This window comes from Herpailurus yagouaroundi, unplaced genomic scaffold, assembly GCF_014898765.1.
Source record: "Herpailurus yagouaroundi ecotype Mexico unplaced genomic scaffold, PumYag 139, whole genome shotgun sequence".
Lineage (NCBI taxonomy): Eukaryota > Metazoa > Chordata > Mammalia > Carnivora > Felidae > Herpailurus > Herpailurus yagouaroundi.
The window spans coordinates 80,006,162-80,023,566 of NW_024412394.1; the positions used below are offsets into that span (position 1 = coordinate 80,006,162).

At 35.7% G+C, this 17,405-nt stretch overlaps 1 protein-coding gene across 1 annotated transcript in view; it reads right to left on the reverse strand.

The window, feature by feature from the left end:
• TRDN (triadin) overlaps positions 1-17,405 on the reverse strand; it is a 403,209-nt gene that overhangs the window by 160,898 nt on the left and 224,906 nt on the right. The window contains exon 13 of the mRNA XM_040474537.1: positions 6,802-6,855. Within this exon, the coding sequence (XP_040330471.1) occupies positions 6,802-6,855 (54 nt within the window). The remainder of the gene's footprint in view (positions 1-6,801; positions 6,856-17,405) is intronic.

The following is a 17,405-nucleotide window of genomic DNA, read 5'->3' on the forward strand; positions in this document are numbered from 1 at the left end:
TTGAAAAAAAAATTAAAAAAAAAAAAAAAAAAGAAACTTACAGGCAGTAAATGGTTTGCACAGGCTCATACAGAAAACAACCAACAGGGGCGCCTGGGTGGCTCAGTCGGTTAAAAGGCCGACTTCAGCTCAGGTCATGATCTCGCAGTCCGTGAGTTAGAACCCCGCGTCGGGCTCTATGCTGATAGGGGCTCTATGCTGATAGCTCGGAGCCTGGAGCCTACTTCTGTTTCTGTGTCTCCCTCTCTCTCTCTGCCCCTCCCCCATTCGCACCTGTCTCTCTCTGCCTTTCAAAAATGAATAAATGTTTAAAAAAATTAAAAAAAAAAAAGAAAACAACTAAGAGGTCTAAAAGTCAGGAACAAAAGACTGAAAGGGAATATCTTTAAATTTATTAACTTAATTTATTATAGGTTATTTTGTTTTCTTTTTTCTAAATGTCATTAAGCGTTGTTACTTTTGTAGTAAAAAATTATTTTACAACCAAAATAATTCTACCTTGTAACATTTATTCCTTTTAATAGGATTTTAACTTTAAGATACAAAATGTATAAAGGATCTACATTTATAATATTTTTTAAGTTAAAGCATCTGTCTATTCCAATGACATAATGAGGATAGTAATGAAGACAACTACAAAGAATTGGAAGATATGAGCAACACCTGATAGATTTCAAAGCCATGAGGCATAATTTCAGCAAACCCTACAGGTTTGACTCAGTAGATTTATTTGTTGTTAGTGCTTTACTTTATACGTATGAATTTCCTCCAAGAAGGTTTATAATTTTCAAAATCATCCAATAAGTAAACATTTTGATTCTGGAATTCACTAATTTTTGTATTTTGCCTGGAATTTGTATAGTAAAGAAAAAAGTGAAATGGATTTGTCCTTTAATTTACTGCAAGAGACATATTTTGCTTTTCTCCTATATAATTATCTTGACACTATTTCCCAATATTTGAGTCTCTAATAAGTTGGATCAAAATATTTAGGTAGAGAGCTCTTTAAACAAAAGCAAAATAACACAAATTCACAAATTAAAAATTGCTGTCCAGGGGTGCCTGGGTGGCCCAGTCAGTTAAGTGTCTGATTCTTGGTTTCAGCTCAGGTCACAATCTCACAGTTCATGGGTTTGGGCCCCACATTGGGCTCTGCACTGTCAGTGCAGATTCTCTTCCTCCCTCTCTCTGTCCCTCCCCTACTTTCTCTCTCTCTCTCTCTCAAAATAAATAAATAAAATTTTTAAAACATTTTAAAAATTGCTGTCCAGGGGCAACTGGGTGGCTCAGTTGATTAAATGCGCAACTCTTGATTTCAGCTCAGGTTAGGATCTTGTGATTCATGAAATCAAGCCCCGCATCGTGCTCCATGCTGATGGGGTGGAGCCTCCTTGGGAGTCTCTGTCTCTCTCTGTCTTTCTGTCCCTCCTCAGCTCATGCTCTCTCTCTCTCTCTCAAAAAAAAATAAAATAAAAAACAAACAAACAAAAATTATATATATATATATATATATGAATAAAATATAAATTAAAACCATAAAAGCAGGGGCACCTGGGTGGCTCAGTTGGTTAAGTGTCCGACTCTTGGTTTTGGCTCAGGTCATGATCTCACAGTTTGTGGATTCAAGCTCCAGGTCAGGCTTCATGCTGATGGCACGCAGCCAGCTTGGGATTTTCTCTCTCCCTCTCTTTCTGCCCCTCCCTAGTGCACTCTCTCTCTTTCTCTCAAAATAAATAAACTTTAAAGAAAAAAATGCTGCCCAGAGAGTCCTGGGAGAGGCCCTGGCAAGAGAGTGGCCCTAAACTTCACCAGTTTAGCAATAAACACACTCGTTGAGGACAACCAATGCCAGAAAAAGGACTGAGAACATGAATGCATTTTGAAAACCCGTTATCTCTTCTGAATTCTACAGAGAAGAAAAGCCCTCCAAAAATAGGCAAAATCTTTTGCAGATTTTTTTTTAATTTCTAAAATAATCTAAGAAGAACAACGCATTCATATGCAAGTGCAGGCATGTGGGTATGTGTATAAGTGTTCCTCTTTCCTACTTTCATATTCTTCAATAGTTTTGGTTTTAAACTCTACAGTAACAAGAGTTGAATGAAAAAGTTTGGCCTATTCCTTCATAGTTGACACTGGCTTTGCTTCTTGCCCTGTGTTCCTTAAAATGAGTGGCTTTTATTCACAGCCATCTGGAAAGCCATGTGGTCTGTCAAGCTGGATTCCACTCCAGAAGTTAATCCAAACCAGGCTTTCGGGATCCAGCTGCTTCCAGAACGGTTTTCTAACTTTTGTTCCATGTGTCCCACTGCAGACTCGCATTCAACTCGCCTAATTCTATTTCACTGGATTATGTGGCTCGATGACCCTGAATCTGCTGAGTAGACATGATTCTTCATTATTGGACTCTTTGTTTTCATATTCCAATGAGACTGCAATGGTTAACATTTTAGTTGTCTTCTTCTCTTTCTATTTTCTATCTATAATATATCAAAGACTTTTAATGTTTGCTTTAGAAATCCAAAGGGGGAAAAAGGCACTGGAAATACGCTAACACAGATGAATATATGATGCATATAGACTCATCTTTTAAGGTGATTTCTGTTGTAACTTCTGTCTTTCCTTGAGCATTTCATTGTCAGCAGGTGTCTGCCCAACCATTGCATCTGCCTAATTTTAAAAAAAATTCCTATTTTTCTTCTCACTTTTCCATTTTAGTCTAATTCCATTTTTTCAACACAATTTATTATGTAATGTCTATGAATCAGATTGATCTCCCACCTAGTTCTTACGGGCTATACAGAAAATTCACTGCATGGATGACCCTCCATCTGCTCAGCATAAATCCACCGAAAAATGAATCCTCATCTTTTCCCTTAAGTTAGTTCCTTTCCCTGGGATTTATTTTTTTAATTTTTTTTAATGATCATTCATTTTTGAGAGAGAGAGAGAGAGAGAGAGAGAGAGGGGGACAGAACACGAGTGGGTGAGGGGCCCAGAGACAGGGAGACACAAAATTTCAAGTAGACTCCATGCTCTAAGATGTCAGCACAGAGCCCGACCAGGGGCTTGGACACACCAACTGTGAGGTCATGACTTGAGCAGAAGTCAGACTCCTAACCAACTGAGCCACCCAGGTGCCCTCCCTCGGACTTATTTTTGACAATTAAATCATCCTATTCACCCAGCCTTAAAAGCTCAGTACTGTTTTAAGCTTCTCTTGTTTCATTGTGTATCTTCTATCAATTAGCGTTTTTTCAAAATATCCAACTTAGTTGCAGCTTTCCGAAGTCACTGACACCATCATAGTTGAGGTTGTCTCATAACTTGATAATGACAATAACCTTTCACAATTATCACTAACTCTTTATTTAAAGCCATCTACACTAGCAATGCTATTTTACTGCCAGTTTATTCTTTTTTTTTTATTTTAAAAAAAAATTTTTTTCAACGTTTATTTATTTTTGGGACAGAGAGAGACAAAGCATGAACGGGGAGGGGCAGAGAGAGAGGGAGACACAGAATCGGAAACAGGCTCCAGGCTCTGAGCCATCAGCCCAGAGCCTGACGCGGGGCTCGAACTCACGGACCGCGAGATCGTGACCTGGCTGAAGTCGGACGCTTAACCGACTGCGCCACCCAGGCGCCCCTTTTATCTTTTTTTTTTTTTTCAACGTTTATTTATTTTTGGGACAGAGAGAGACAGAGCATGAACGGGGAGGGGCAGAGAGATGCCAGTTTATTCTTTAGTCATGCTCCAAGCCCACATGAAGTCATCCTCTCCTCATCCATTAAGAATTCCTCAACCCAACTCACTAAAAATCACTTTGTCTTAACTAATATGACATTTATTTAAAATTTTTTTTTAACGTTTATTTATTTTTGAGACAGAGAGAGACAGAGCATGAATGGGGGAGGGTCAGAGAGAGGGAGACACAGAATCTGAAACAGGCTCCAGGCTCTGAGCTGTCAGCACAGAGCCCGACGCGGGGCTCGAACTCATGGAGTGTGAGATTGTGACCTGAGCCGAAGTCGGCCGCTTAACCGACTGAGCCACCCAGGCACCCCCTAATATGACATTTATTATCTCTACAAGTCAATTCAGCATTACATGATATTCTATTTATGTTATTATTTCAATTTCTTGTATCTCCAACTTATAATCTATAGTATAGAGTCATTTTTTTTTCATATTCTTCTCAGTGTCTCAAAACTTTCTTAAATTTTTTAATATACTTCCAAAAAATGTGTGATAAATATTAATAGAGCAAAATATTTACATATTTACACACAGCTTATATAAAACTAGATATTAAATATTCCCTTTGTTAAAAAAGTTTAAAAAATAAATAAATGAAGAGATATATTCTAGTCTTTTACCACAATATAAGCATCATTATCAATTTTGTCACTTTATACTTCAAAACTATCAGGGTGCCTGGGTGACTCAGTCAGTTAAGCGCCCGACTTCGGCTCAGGTCATGATCTCACGGTTTGTGGGTCTGAGCCCTGCATCAGGCCCTGTGCTGACAGCTCAGAGCCTGGAGCCTGCTTCAGATTCTGTATCTCCCCCTCTCTCTGTCCTTCCCCACTCACTCTCTCGTTTTTGCTCTCTGTCTCTCAAAAATAAATAAACATTAAAAAAAAGATATTGTTTACTTCAAAAATATCAGCCTCTGCTAGAGCAATACTGCCAATTGTGCTTAAGCTCTGTCTTCTAATAAAGTATATGCAAATATTAATTATTTCTATGCATGATTAATAATATGACTATGGTATTATAAAACCTAAGAAAGATCTATGGAAGATGTGCACAACACAAGTGACATTTATTCCTGCTTGAAGTGTCCCTCTTTTGATGTGTCATTGCCATTCTAGTGAACAGTGCTTTGTGCACTATGTTTAATCAACACACTTATCTAATTTCTTAAAAGAACGGCTCTAACAAGACTTTGAAACTCCATGGTATTAAAGACTCAACAGTAAGTCTTTTATTCCAAAAGAATAATTTCTGAGGCTTCCTTGTCCAGCATAGTTGGAATGCAAAAATGAAGAGCCCAAGGTCTGAAGCTCAAATTTGAAGCAAGTTTCCAGATATCTCTGCAATTTCCTCCCCTTGAATTCCTCTAATATGAGACTAAAGCAGCATTAAACTCTTGCCTCAAGTGGCAGTTCCATACCACGAAGTCCTCAGAAGCTTCAATCAAAGCAGAAGTGTCCCAGGGCAAGTGTTTTTTTGTTTGTTTGTTTGTTTGGTTGGTTGGTTGGTTTTGCTTTCTTGTTTTGTTTTGTTTTGTTGCTGTTGTTGTTTTGTTTTTAATGATAACATCTATATATTAACCATGATACTTGAGGACCTGACTCCGAATTGCATTTTCATGAATAAAAACCAAAAGTGATAATATTTGTCCTTTCTGCCTCCCGTAATATTTGTTATACTCTCTATTAAAATTCTCCTAAAGAAGATTCTGTTTTCTTAAACAAAGAAATGATCAAATGATGATCAAATGAAAATTAAAAATTAGTATTATAGCTCCCAGCCCTCTTAGTATACATTACTTATAAATAACATCATTGGGTCAGTGGAATGGAATGCAGTCAACCCATGTAACCAGTATTTACCAGGATGATTCTGCACATAGTTGGGTCCAGGATTAAATGCAACCACGTTATATGTCATATGCTGAGGAGTCTGCTACAGAGGCCTTCTTCCCAGAAACAAATGTAATACCACCTAAATGCATATCCTTTATTGCTCGATATTGTATAATGTAGTGGGCAAGAAAGTAAAGATCTTCTCTATTGGAGTGGAGTGGTCGGATGGGTTAACAAGGTGATGGGGATTAAGGAGTACACTTGTCATGATGAGCTCTGGGTGATGTATGGAACTGTTGAAACACTGTATTGTACACCAGAAACCAATATAACACTGGATGCCAACTAACAAATTAAAATAAAAACTTAAAAAGTAAAAAAATATTCTCTATTAAACATTTTACCCCTTTTCCTCCCTAAATTCTGCAAAGTTTTCATAGATGACAAAAGGCAGAATACTTGTGTCCTTCCCTTATACTTATATCAGATTACTCCTCATGGTTTAAGAATAATGGTCACATAATTCATATTCCAGTCTGTTGACTTGGAGTTACAAGATTTAGAATAGCTTTCTCAAAGGATGTGATTTTGGATGATGGTTAAAAAATAACTTTATAGAAAAATTGTTTAAAAGAAGTATCTTTCCCAAACTGATGCTTTAAAGAATCAGTATATTTTTAAAGATCTCTTAAAGGAAACCACTTCTGATGACTCCAAAATATTTGTAAGTGATGGAACTGATTTTCTCACATGGCTCCTAAAAACTAGGGAGATTACTTTGCAGTCATATCCAGAACCCAATTTCTGCAATCTTGATATAGATGAAATAATATTAACTTTATAACATTCTGACTAAGTTTTCTAATTTGACACAAGTTACATAAAGGAAACATTGAAATAATTATATTGATTTGTAAATCTCTACCAATCTTTCTATCATCTATCAATATATGGCTGATTTTTAGAAACGTAACTAAAAGCTCCATGACTGAAACTTGGAGTCAACATACTAACTCTTGGGTCCTTTATGGTTCCTCCAAGTACTAAAAATAAAATACTTGAAATGTGTATTTTAATGCAACAATATTTTCTGTAATAACCCAGCAGATGGTGCTATTCTGCAATAAACAGCTTTTGCTTTGTTCAAAGTGCTATGTACTTTCTAAAAAGAAAGAAATAGAATGTTTGAAGTGTTTTATTGCTTACCCTGTGCTGCAACTTTTGTAGTCCCTTGTTTGGTTTCCGGAGCTTTCCCTGGCTCTTATAAAGAAAAAGATAAATAAATTACCATGGCGATCTATTTCGGAAAGATATTTAACCCCCCAAAAGGGGGAGAGCAGAAAATCAAAAACAGACATAAAAAACATTGCCCTTGGCACTCGGAATTTTTGTTATGAAATGAATACAATTGTTAGAGGGATCATTAAGAATTAAGCTTATTGAGACCAAAAAAAAAAAAAAAAGTTTCCCAAAACTGCCTTATTGTTGTCTGGCCATGGCACACTTTGCATTTGTTTGCCACCTGAATCTGAAAATCTCAGAATTCTTTGTAAACTATTTCTGTATTATCAGTGCTTTGAAATGGACGGAACAGGTAGACATAAAGTGTTTCATAGAAGCTCACTGAGTGACTAATATGTGGATAAAGTACAGAACTCCCAATATGCACTACCAGTCTGACTCAAGATGCCATTCCCTGTACCGCTGGCATGCCCGCCACGACTCCACTATTCATGAGGTCCCGGGTGACAGTATGCATTGTGATGGAATAAGAAAACTTCATTCTGAATCTTTCTTCTTTCTTGTCTTAGGTTTCTGATTTTTTCAGATTTTTCTCTTTAAAGAAACAGGATACAAAAACACATGTGATAACTACTTAATTATTTAATTAGCATGAAAAGTAAAGGGGAAATAAAGATTATAAATAGAAATGCTTATTTCCCATTTTACTCAATAATGATTTCATAATTATCTTCTGTAAGTTTTTGATAATTAAATTATCATTTAATAATATGGGAATGAAGATTTGGTCATTTGTTATAGATGTTGACCTTTATTAATTCATTCATCATCTGTTTATTTAGGACCTATTATGTGTATACATTAAGCAATGTGTAAATGTGGTAGCTAATACATATATATATATATATACACATATATATATACATATATATACATATATATTCAATCTTTCATTTAATCATCAACTGTTGATTACAGCTTATTTAATATTACACTGTTAGAGTTATAAGATTGTGTCAGAATAACTTGCAAAGAATCAAAGTTTCCATGTTTTTCTGGGCAAACAAAAGAGGTTTAATTTCTAACTTATGCTTCACCTCTTGTTGGTGGGTTAATTATTCATTTATATCATAATTTTCAGGATTATGAAAATGCCAATTTTTATTCTGCATTTTATAAAAGAAATCTTATTTGACTCACATATAATTTTTATTATTACCCTATTTATCATTCTGAGAAAATATCTTTTGCCAAATTAAATTGATTTGATTTTACCTATAATCTCATTATTATTAATTGTCATTTTTTTCTTGAGGAAAAATCCATGCCAGCTTCATGCTAGTGCTATTTTTGTCACACCTAGGATAAATCACCTCAATACTTAGCCAAGATTTATATACAGATATTGAATTTTTAAGTATTCCTCTAACCTTACCTAACCTTCCTCTAACCTAAGTGACTAGCTTTTAGTAGCTACTTAATAAATATTGGTAAATGAAAAAAATAGATGAAAGGATGAAAGAATAGGTCCAAAAGATCATCAGAAGTACCCTAGCCTGCTATGGTGTTTCCTTCTTTAAAGATCTTAACATAGCAGAGAACTGTAAGGTAGTTCCTAATTTTTAAAAAGAAGATTTAAAAATTGTGGTCAGTATAGTACCTTAGAATTTTAACAGCTGATTTTCCTATCTTCTCTTTTTCCTTTATGTTCTCTCAGATCACTGCTCCTAAAAGATCCCTCCACACCTAAATCTATTGGAATACTCCATACACCCAACTGTGAATTATGGGGAACTTTTCTTAGGGTTCTATTACTTCTCCTGTTGATCATTCTTTACTCTGTCATCTGCTTTCTCCCTCAGTGGGCAGGGATCAGATCATGCCCCTGACCATTCAGCATTTTCCATTTGAGTATCCTGACAGGTGACAGACTCTCAAGAGTCACATCTTCACTAACCTTACCAGGTATCTGACTGTGTGCACATTGAGTGAGCATGTTTTAAGGGCTCATATCCTATGGGCTCTTCTTTCTGTTCCCTCTTCCCCACTCCCTAAAAATGCACCAATCTGCTAATGCACAGTGATGCATTAAAGATACTGTTCCCAGGGATGCTTAGGTGGCTCAGTAGGTTGAACATCTAACTCTTGATTTTGGCTCAGGTCATGATCCCAGGGTCATGAGATCAAGCTAAAGGTGGTGCCTGCTTGAGATTCTGTCCGATTCCCCCCAAATCCTCCCCACTTCTTCCCACCCCTTACACACACACTCTCTCTTTCTAAAATAAAATTTAAAAAAATTAAAAAATGATACTGTTCACAGATAAAAGGTGTTATTTTAAAGGGGTCATTCTACAGACAATGTCCACCCACAAAGGAATAACTTTAATGGAGCTAATTCTCAAGTCTGTGGCAGTAAAATATTATTTATCACTCCTAATTCCATTTACTCTTTCTCTGATTTCAAGCTTTTACATCAGTTTATATTGATTCACAACTATTATATTAACTACATCCTAGTAGAAATTAAAAGTTTAAAACCAAATGCTTTCCAAAAAGTCTGCCAAGTTGCATCTACCCGACATCAGCCTCAAATCTATTGAGGACATATGCAGAGGTGATCGGATTTGATATCTGCTTTTGTACAGCATTTCAGTTTTCAAAACCACAAGTCTTTAAGGAAGCAGTTAACTCTGAGACAATAAATGCACAGCATTAAACCCACACCAAAAATCGCATAAGACTGAAAACACATCAAATCCATAAAATCTTTATTATAAATAATATTTCTGGATTTTATCACTGCCATCTGCAAAAGGAACTTTTTATTTGGAAAAACTTCAAATATATATAAAACTAAAGAAGAAAGTATAATGAGCTCCATGTTCTTAGCACCCATTTAACAATTGTGAAGTGATGGCCAGTCTTATTTTCTCTGTATCACTCACTATCTCCTCTACATGGATCCCAAATGAAAATTTTATTATAGCAAGTGATTTCATCATTCTCTAGGTTTTATTTGATAATTTTTATAGTTATGTGTTTTAAATAAAATACGATGACTTAAATTAAAACATCAGATGATAGGAAAATTAATGAAAACTTATAATAATTCTGAAATTGATAAGGAGACAGGATAGACCCAGATTAATGTGCCAGTATAATTTGCTTGGAATGTTTTAGCAGAAAATCATCAGAGGAGTTAGTAAGTTAGTATTTTTAGGTTCCTGAAACATGTGTTTATATAAACAAATTGTCATGAATCAGATAAGACACATGGAACAGTCCAATTTACAAAATTGAAAAAATATTATGATTCTGCAAATATTTTGTTAAGGAATCAATTTTCACACACAAGTTTAAATACTACTTTAATATCATGAACTCTTCATCGAACTCTTCGTCTATAGGACTCTGTTTATACTGACTTCTTTTATTGTTTTCTTTCTTTTTTAAATGTTTACTTTTTTTGAGAGAGAGAGGGAGAGAGAGACAGAGCACAAGGCGGGGAGGGGTAGAGAGAGAGGGAGACAAAGAATCTGAAGCAGGTTCCAGGCTCTGAGTTGTCAGCACAGAGCCAGACACGGGGTTGAAACAAGTGAAACGCGAGATCACAACCTGAGTCAAAGTCAGACTCTTAACCGACTGAGCCACCCAGGCACCCCTAAACTGATTTCTTTTAATATGAAGTATAAATTCATTGAGTTTTGAAATGTAGGTTTCACATACTTTCTTTTTAAACAATCTCTACACCCAATGTAATGATCTCGAACTCACAACCCTGAGATCAAGAGCTACATGCTCTACCAGCTGAGCCAGCCAGATGTCCCTTTGCATAACTTTAACGGCAAATGGACTGCTATACTGAGTTTAGTACTGGTCTTTGACTAATGGACATAGACGAAGAATAATAGTATTGTAGTGATCATACTTACATTTTATTTTTTTAATTTTTATTTTTTTTAATTTTTTTTTCCAACGTTTATTTATTTTTGGGACAGAGAGAGACAGAGCATGAACGGGGGAGGGGCAGAGAGAGAGGGAGACACAGAATCGGAAACAGGCTCCAGGCTCTGAGCCATCAGCCCAGAGCCTGACGCGGGGCTCGAACTCACGGACCGCGAGATCGTGACCTGGCTGAAGTCGGACACTTAACCGACTGCGCCACCCAGGCGCCCCTCATACTTACATTTTAAATATTTTCTAAGCAACCCCCCAGTCCCTCTCCAAAATAAATCATTAACTTTATAATGTTTTTATTCTTTTAAGTAACTTGGGAGTGATCACTTTCTTTTTCAAAAATAACAATCAGTAATCCCTATATAACATTTAAATACCTTCACTTCAACAAATAACAGCAAAATACAAAAGAAGAGTGGGAGGAAAGAGGGAGGAGTAATCTGGCAAAGGCAGGAGAATAAGAAGCAACGGGTGGTAGGGTAATTAATGGCTTCTGATGATTTAGTCTTCATCTTGGTCATTTCTAAATAACCAGCCCACTGGATTCTGCAGTACAGATCTCTGTTTCAGTGTGTGATAATATTTTAATTATTTACTTACAAAACGGTAGCTTCCTCCTAATCTATAGACTCCCTCTGATCATTGACTAGTTATTTAACCAACTTCATAACTCTAGCATCTGGCAAAATACTGGGAAAAACTGTCCTTCACAAATATGTAAAGAATTGATTGCATAAAAAATCTAATTGACTAGTTTTAAATGAAACATTTAACTTAGGAATCTGGGGGTGCCTGGGTGGCTCAGTCGCTTAAGTGTCCATCTGGCTTTTGATTTCAGCTCAGGTCATGATCTCACTGTTCCTGGGATCAAGCCCCATGCAGAGCTTGCTTGGGATTCTCTCTCCCTCTCTCTCTGGCCCTCTGTGCTCTCTCTCTCTCTCTCCTCTCTCTCTCATTCTCTCTCTCTCAAAATAAAAACAAAACAAAACAGGAATCTGTTTCAGTTTTAAGATGATAAAAACTAATTCAACCTTTTTTGCTCTTTGATCATTTATCATGCTATATGCAGAAAATGTTTTAATTCTGAATTTCAGAACTTCATTTTCACTATATAATAATGTGATCCTGTGGTAGCGCTCCTCCATAAGTAATGTGGTGAAAACCTTAAGGCAAGGGAAAGGAACCTGGTTATGCCTCCATGGGTGACAGTCCTCAAGACTCTGTAACATAGATGGCCCATTCAGGCTGTGTGTTACCATATATGGGCGACAAAGGAGCAAAATTGTACAAAGGCCACACACCGCTGTGCTGGGGGCTCAGTTTTTCAGGTAGGAACCCACTGAGTGAGTCCTGCTACAATCCTGGCAGCAATTTGGAATTTTTTAGAATTTCACTATTTGAAACAAATCAACAATAATTTGCATGGGTTTGGAAATTCAGGAATTCTGTTTAAAGGCATGACATGAACCAAGCATTTCTTTAGGCCTTAAATTATGAATCAATTTTCTTTCATTAATTTTCAAAAAAAAAGATACAGAAACATATTTTCAAGGCCATGTCTTGCTAATTTTAGTACTGCAGGCTATTTAGATTGCTATTAGGTGAGAAAACTAAACAGAAAAGTTGAATAAGTTTTCTATAAACCAGGAAAGAAAGAAATATTTACTGGTTCAGCAGCCAGACTTTGAGCCAGCAATATGAGCCCTCTTTGATTCCTCAAAAAGCATGCATCCTCCTTTGAAAAAGATTCTAGACACTGATGAGAAATCATCCTTCAATCTAATGAACTGCTAAATTAAGCCCTAAATTTTGTTTTCTATTCTTATAAAATATAATATTTTTAGATGTAGATATTCCCAAAATAGACAAAGGTTAACATTTAAACTAAAAGTTACTCTATGCTTAAAAGCTCTTAAAACGAGCCTCTTGTACTTCATAGCTCTAGGGAAGCATATTTCAGAGGCATTGCTTCATCTGAGTATGACAATTACCCTATTGAGATGAGATTAATCATGAAGCAGCCTTCGGCCATCCTGTCTGACAAGGGGACAGAAGCCTGAAAGGAGGGCCTATTTGCTGCCAGATATGCAAATTGCAAAAGGTGAACAATGCAGAAACATGAATAATTTATCAAAATAATCTGTTATTGCTAGAGGTTAAAAATCTAAATAAACTGGCAGCATCATTTACAATAGGTAGCATAATTTAGCTTTTCTTTTCCCCCCAGGAAATTTTTATTTCATCAAGCAATGTATTTTGTTTTAGACTCAAAGTGGCCTTTAACTTAATACCTTAGCATTATAGAGTTTAATTCAGAAAAAAAAAAAGATTATTCAATGTCTGATAAAATATTCCCTTGATTTTTTCTTAATCTTTAAGAAAACATATCTTTTCCATCAAAACCATTCTAAGTATTTCTTAACTTGAAAAGAAAGAGCTTTGATGTTTTAATTATATTTAAGTCCACTTCTACCTATAGTTTCTACATATGGAATCAGCTTTTCCTTATATTATTTGGACAGAATTAAGTACAGGAAAAAATCTTGAAATTCAGTCAGAGTATTTACCATTGGAGTAATGTACATTCCCCTCTCATGGCATCATCTGGCTGTCTGGATAGAATGTGGTAAAGATGAAAGAATTCTTAAGCATTAACAATTCAGAATTTCAAGTTGAAGTCCAAGGTATTAATTTATTTAAATGACTAAAAGAAGGAAAATTTTTAGCATGAAAATAAAAGTTATTAATGAGACACAGATCATTTAGCCTTCTATTCTATTATATATACATATATATACACATATATATGTATATATAATAGAATATATTCTATATATGTAGAATCATATATATATATACACACACACACACACACACACACACACACACACACACACATATATATGAAGTTACATTCTTGGAAGTGCCAAATAGAGAGATACCTGTCTTAGAGGAGTCCTAAATAGATCTGCCAAAAGCAAAGATAGCCCCAGCTGATCACTCCTGGTCCCTTTCTACCTTCTACACCACCTTTCTAATTTCAATAACTGTGAACACAGATAAGAGTATTTGAAAATTTTGCCCATATTATGTTTTATATAGGCATTTAATTATGCTTATAACATGATATTATGTTTTGATAGCATTTTTTTATTATTTATTTCTTTTTATTATTGAGGTTTACATTGGTAGTCCTCCCTTATCATAAAATAATATTCCCTTTGGTAAAATTTTAAAAGCAAGCATTCTGACCACCAAACTGGACTGATTCTCTTAGGAGAAGCCTACCCTTCCTAGCACACTTAGGACTCAAGTAGATATTTAATGTTTTCATTGAAATAAATGTTACAGTTTTAGAAAATTATTGCTTTCCCGATAGAAATTATTTAAATTAAAAAAAATGTTTATGTATTTTTGAGGCAGAGAGAGACAGAGCATGAGCAGGGGAGGGGCAGAGAAAGAGCGAGACACAGAATCCAAAGCAGGCTCCAGGCTCTGAGCTGTCAGCACAGAGCCAGACGCAGGGCTCCAACCCACAAACCACGAGATCATAAGCTGAAGTCGGACGCTTAACCGACTGAGCCACCCAGGCGTCCCTCCCGATAGAAATTAGTTATTTCTTTAGTAAGGATTACTTTAGATTCTTCATGAAAAATATAACAAAATATTTTTTTAAGAAGTCAGTTTATTTGAGAATATAAGCTACTTCAATACACACACATACACACACACACACACACACACACACACACACACAAACACAATGAAAACAATTTCTGACTGTTCAGCCACAATTTCCAGTTAAACTTTCAATCTTAAAAATTAAGTGAGGTACTGGTAAATCCTCTAGCTCATAACATACACATAGAATGGGGGAGTGGTTTCCTCATTAAATGATACCATATACCAGAACCATCTAAATCAGCCCCTTAAAAAGTACCAGTCCCTATTGTTCTAACATTAGTAAACAGTGTCTGTGAATATTATCATTCTGTTTTTCACTTTTCTAGAAAACAAGAAACACACACCCTTTTTGTCTAATTACCCAATTTGGAAATGTTATGTAAACAAACAATTGTAAGTGTAAATGTAACTGTACAAAAAAATAAAATAATAAGCATAGTGAAGGAAAAACTGAGAGTGAAGACTGCTTTATTCTTATTTGTGTCATCAATCTCTAACAGAGTGCTTGGCACTGAGAAGGCATTCAGTAAATGTTTTTGCATGAATAAATGAATAATGATAAGGAGACAAGGTGTTTGAAAAATCATTGTTATATACCTGAAAATTGTAAAGCAAATGGATAGCAATTATCTTCATAAAATTGCTCAGACTCATTGAGTCTTTTTTTTCTGTACAGTACTGTAGATGTCAAAATCTGAAGATGTTATTCAAAGAAAATCTAAGTTTCTTGTAAAAATAGCAAGGTTTAGAAAATGTAGATTTATTACACTGATAAGTTAGAAAGATTTCCAAAAAGAAGGAGTCCTTAATAAAGTGTCCTAAATAAAGCAATTCAGAGGTATATTTTTAAGCAAACACTTTCTGCTAAATTTTGTTCTTGGGTTGAACAGAGTTTAGGGAATGAACTATACCCAATGATATTAAATGTGAAAAAATTTCTCCAAATAATCACTGAGGTCCATCACTCAGTCTTTATTCAATATTTGTTGTTTGTGTGTTTACTATGAACAAGGCACCATAGCATCTAAATATAAGAACTAGTTTCACCCATTAGGAGCATTATATGAAAAATGCTAAGTAAATAGTATAGTATTCTGAGTCTTAGTATTGGCAATTTTTAAGGAGGCAGAAGATAAATAAGTCTTGAAGGAGAATGTAGAGCCACAAGCGGGGTGAGGGAAGGAAAGGTGCAAAGTGAGATTATTGATCAACCTGGCTGGGGCAGAAGAATATTGTTGGTGTTAGTGAGAAGTGAAAATAAAAATTTTTAAATTGTTTGAAACTAAATTATGGTCAAAATAATTCACTTGAAATCTCAGTAATCAAAATGTGATTTTTTTCTTAGAACATTAAGAGCCATTGCATTTTTGATAAAGGGAATTGCACAGCAATGTTTTAAAGAGATGATTGTTAGGAGAAAGGGTATAACCTGGTAGAAGCCAGGTAAACTGAATACTCTATTTTTTTTTTTTAATTTTTTTTTTTCAACGTTTATTTAGTTTTGGGACAGAGAGAGACAGAGCATGAACGGGGGAGGGGCAGAGAGAGAGGGAGACACAGAATTGGAAACAGGCTCCAGGCTCTGAGCCATCAGCCCAGAGCCCGACGCGGGGCTCGAACTCACGGACCGCGAGATCGTGACCTGGCTGAAGTCGGAAGCTTAACCGACTGCGCCACCCAGGCGCCCCAATGAATACTCTATTTTTAAGATGACAATGTCTAGACTGTGCAAGTGTTTGTGGAAACAGAAAGAAAACCGTTAGTTAGACATTTAAAAGAAGATATTAAGTATTTTTATATTTGTTTGACACTTACAGGTAAGAGGAAAACGAAGGCTGTTTACTCAAGTATGACAAGTTTGGGGCCTGATAAACAGAATTGTTTTTAACATAATTTAATTAAAGTTTACAATGCATGTTGAGTTTGAGACAATGTTGGGACTTCAAGTGAAAATACTGAGTGGTCATTGGGAGGAAAATATGGCCCCTGAAGAGATAGGAAATTCTAAAGTCATATGGAATATGGAGTTGTGAATTAAAATTACAAGAATGAAATTTACAGTTTTTTCCAAGGGTTAAACACAAAGCCTCAAGTTGCCTTTCCATTGAGAACAATATTGGCTAGTAAGGTATCAACAAGGTTTCAAAAAGGTCAAAGAAAGAGGATGTTGGAAAAAGGAGGAAATAAACCTTAGAATTAAGAAAAAAGAGAGAATTTGTTTTGTTATCTAGATAGATAGTCCCTGGCAACATTTGTGAATATGAATCTGGATGCAGATAGAAGAAAGCCTATTTTGGGGGCTGGTCTCAGCCAATCAACAACCAATGTGTGGCTAGACTGACCTTTGTGGTTCTTATTATGATTGCAAGTTGCCTTTAGCAAGAACCATCAGGGAACTTTGAAAACAAAAGTTCTGGAAATCACACACTATATCTGGGGCCACATAGTGAGGTCACAGGGGAGAGGAGAGAATGAGAGAGAGAGAGGGAGGGAGAGAGAGAGCAGGCCTGGGGTTTTTGCTTTTATTGTGTCAACATGGATGGACCTGGAGGAAATTATCCTAGGTTAAATAAGTCAGACAGAGAAAGACAAATATGGCATGATTTCATTTATATGTGGTTCAATAAAACAAAATAAATGAAAAAAATTCATAAATACTGAGAATGGAATGGTGGTTGCTACATGCGAGGGGCAATTAAAGGATGGGGCAACAGGTGAAGGGGCTCAAGAGGTACAAACATTGAACTACAAAATAAGTTATGGGGATGTAATGAACAGCAGGGTGACTATAGTCAATAATATTGCATTACACACTTGAGGGTTTCAAAGAAAGTAAATCCCAAAAGTACCCATCACAAGGAAGAAAAACCCTGTAATCTGGTATGGTGATGGCTGGTAACTAGACTTACTGTGATGATCATTTCGCA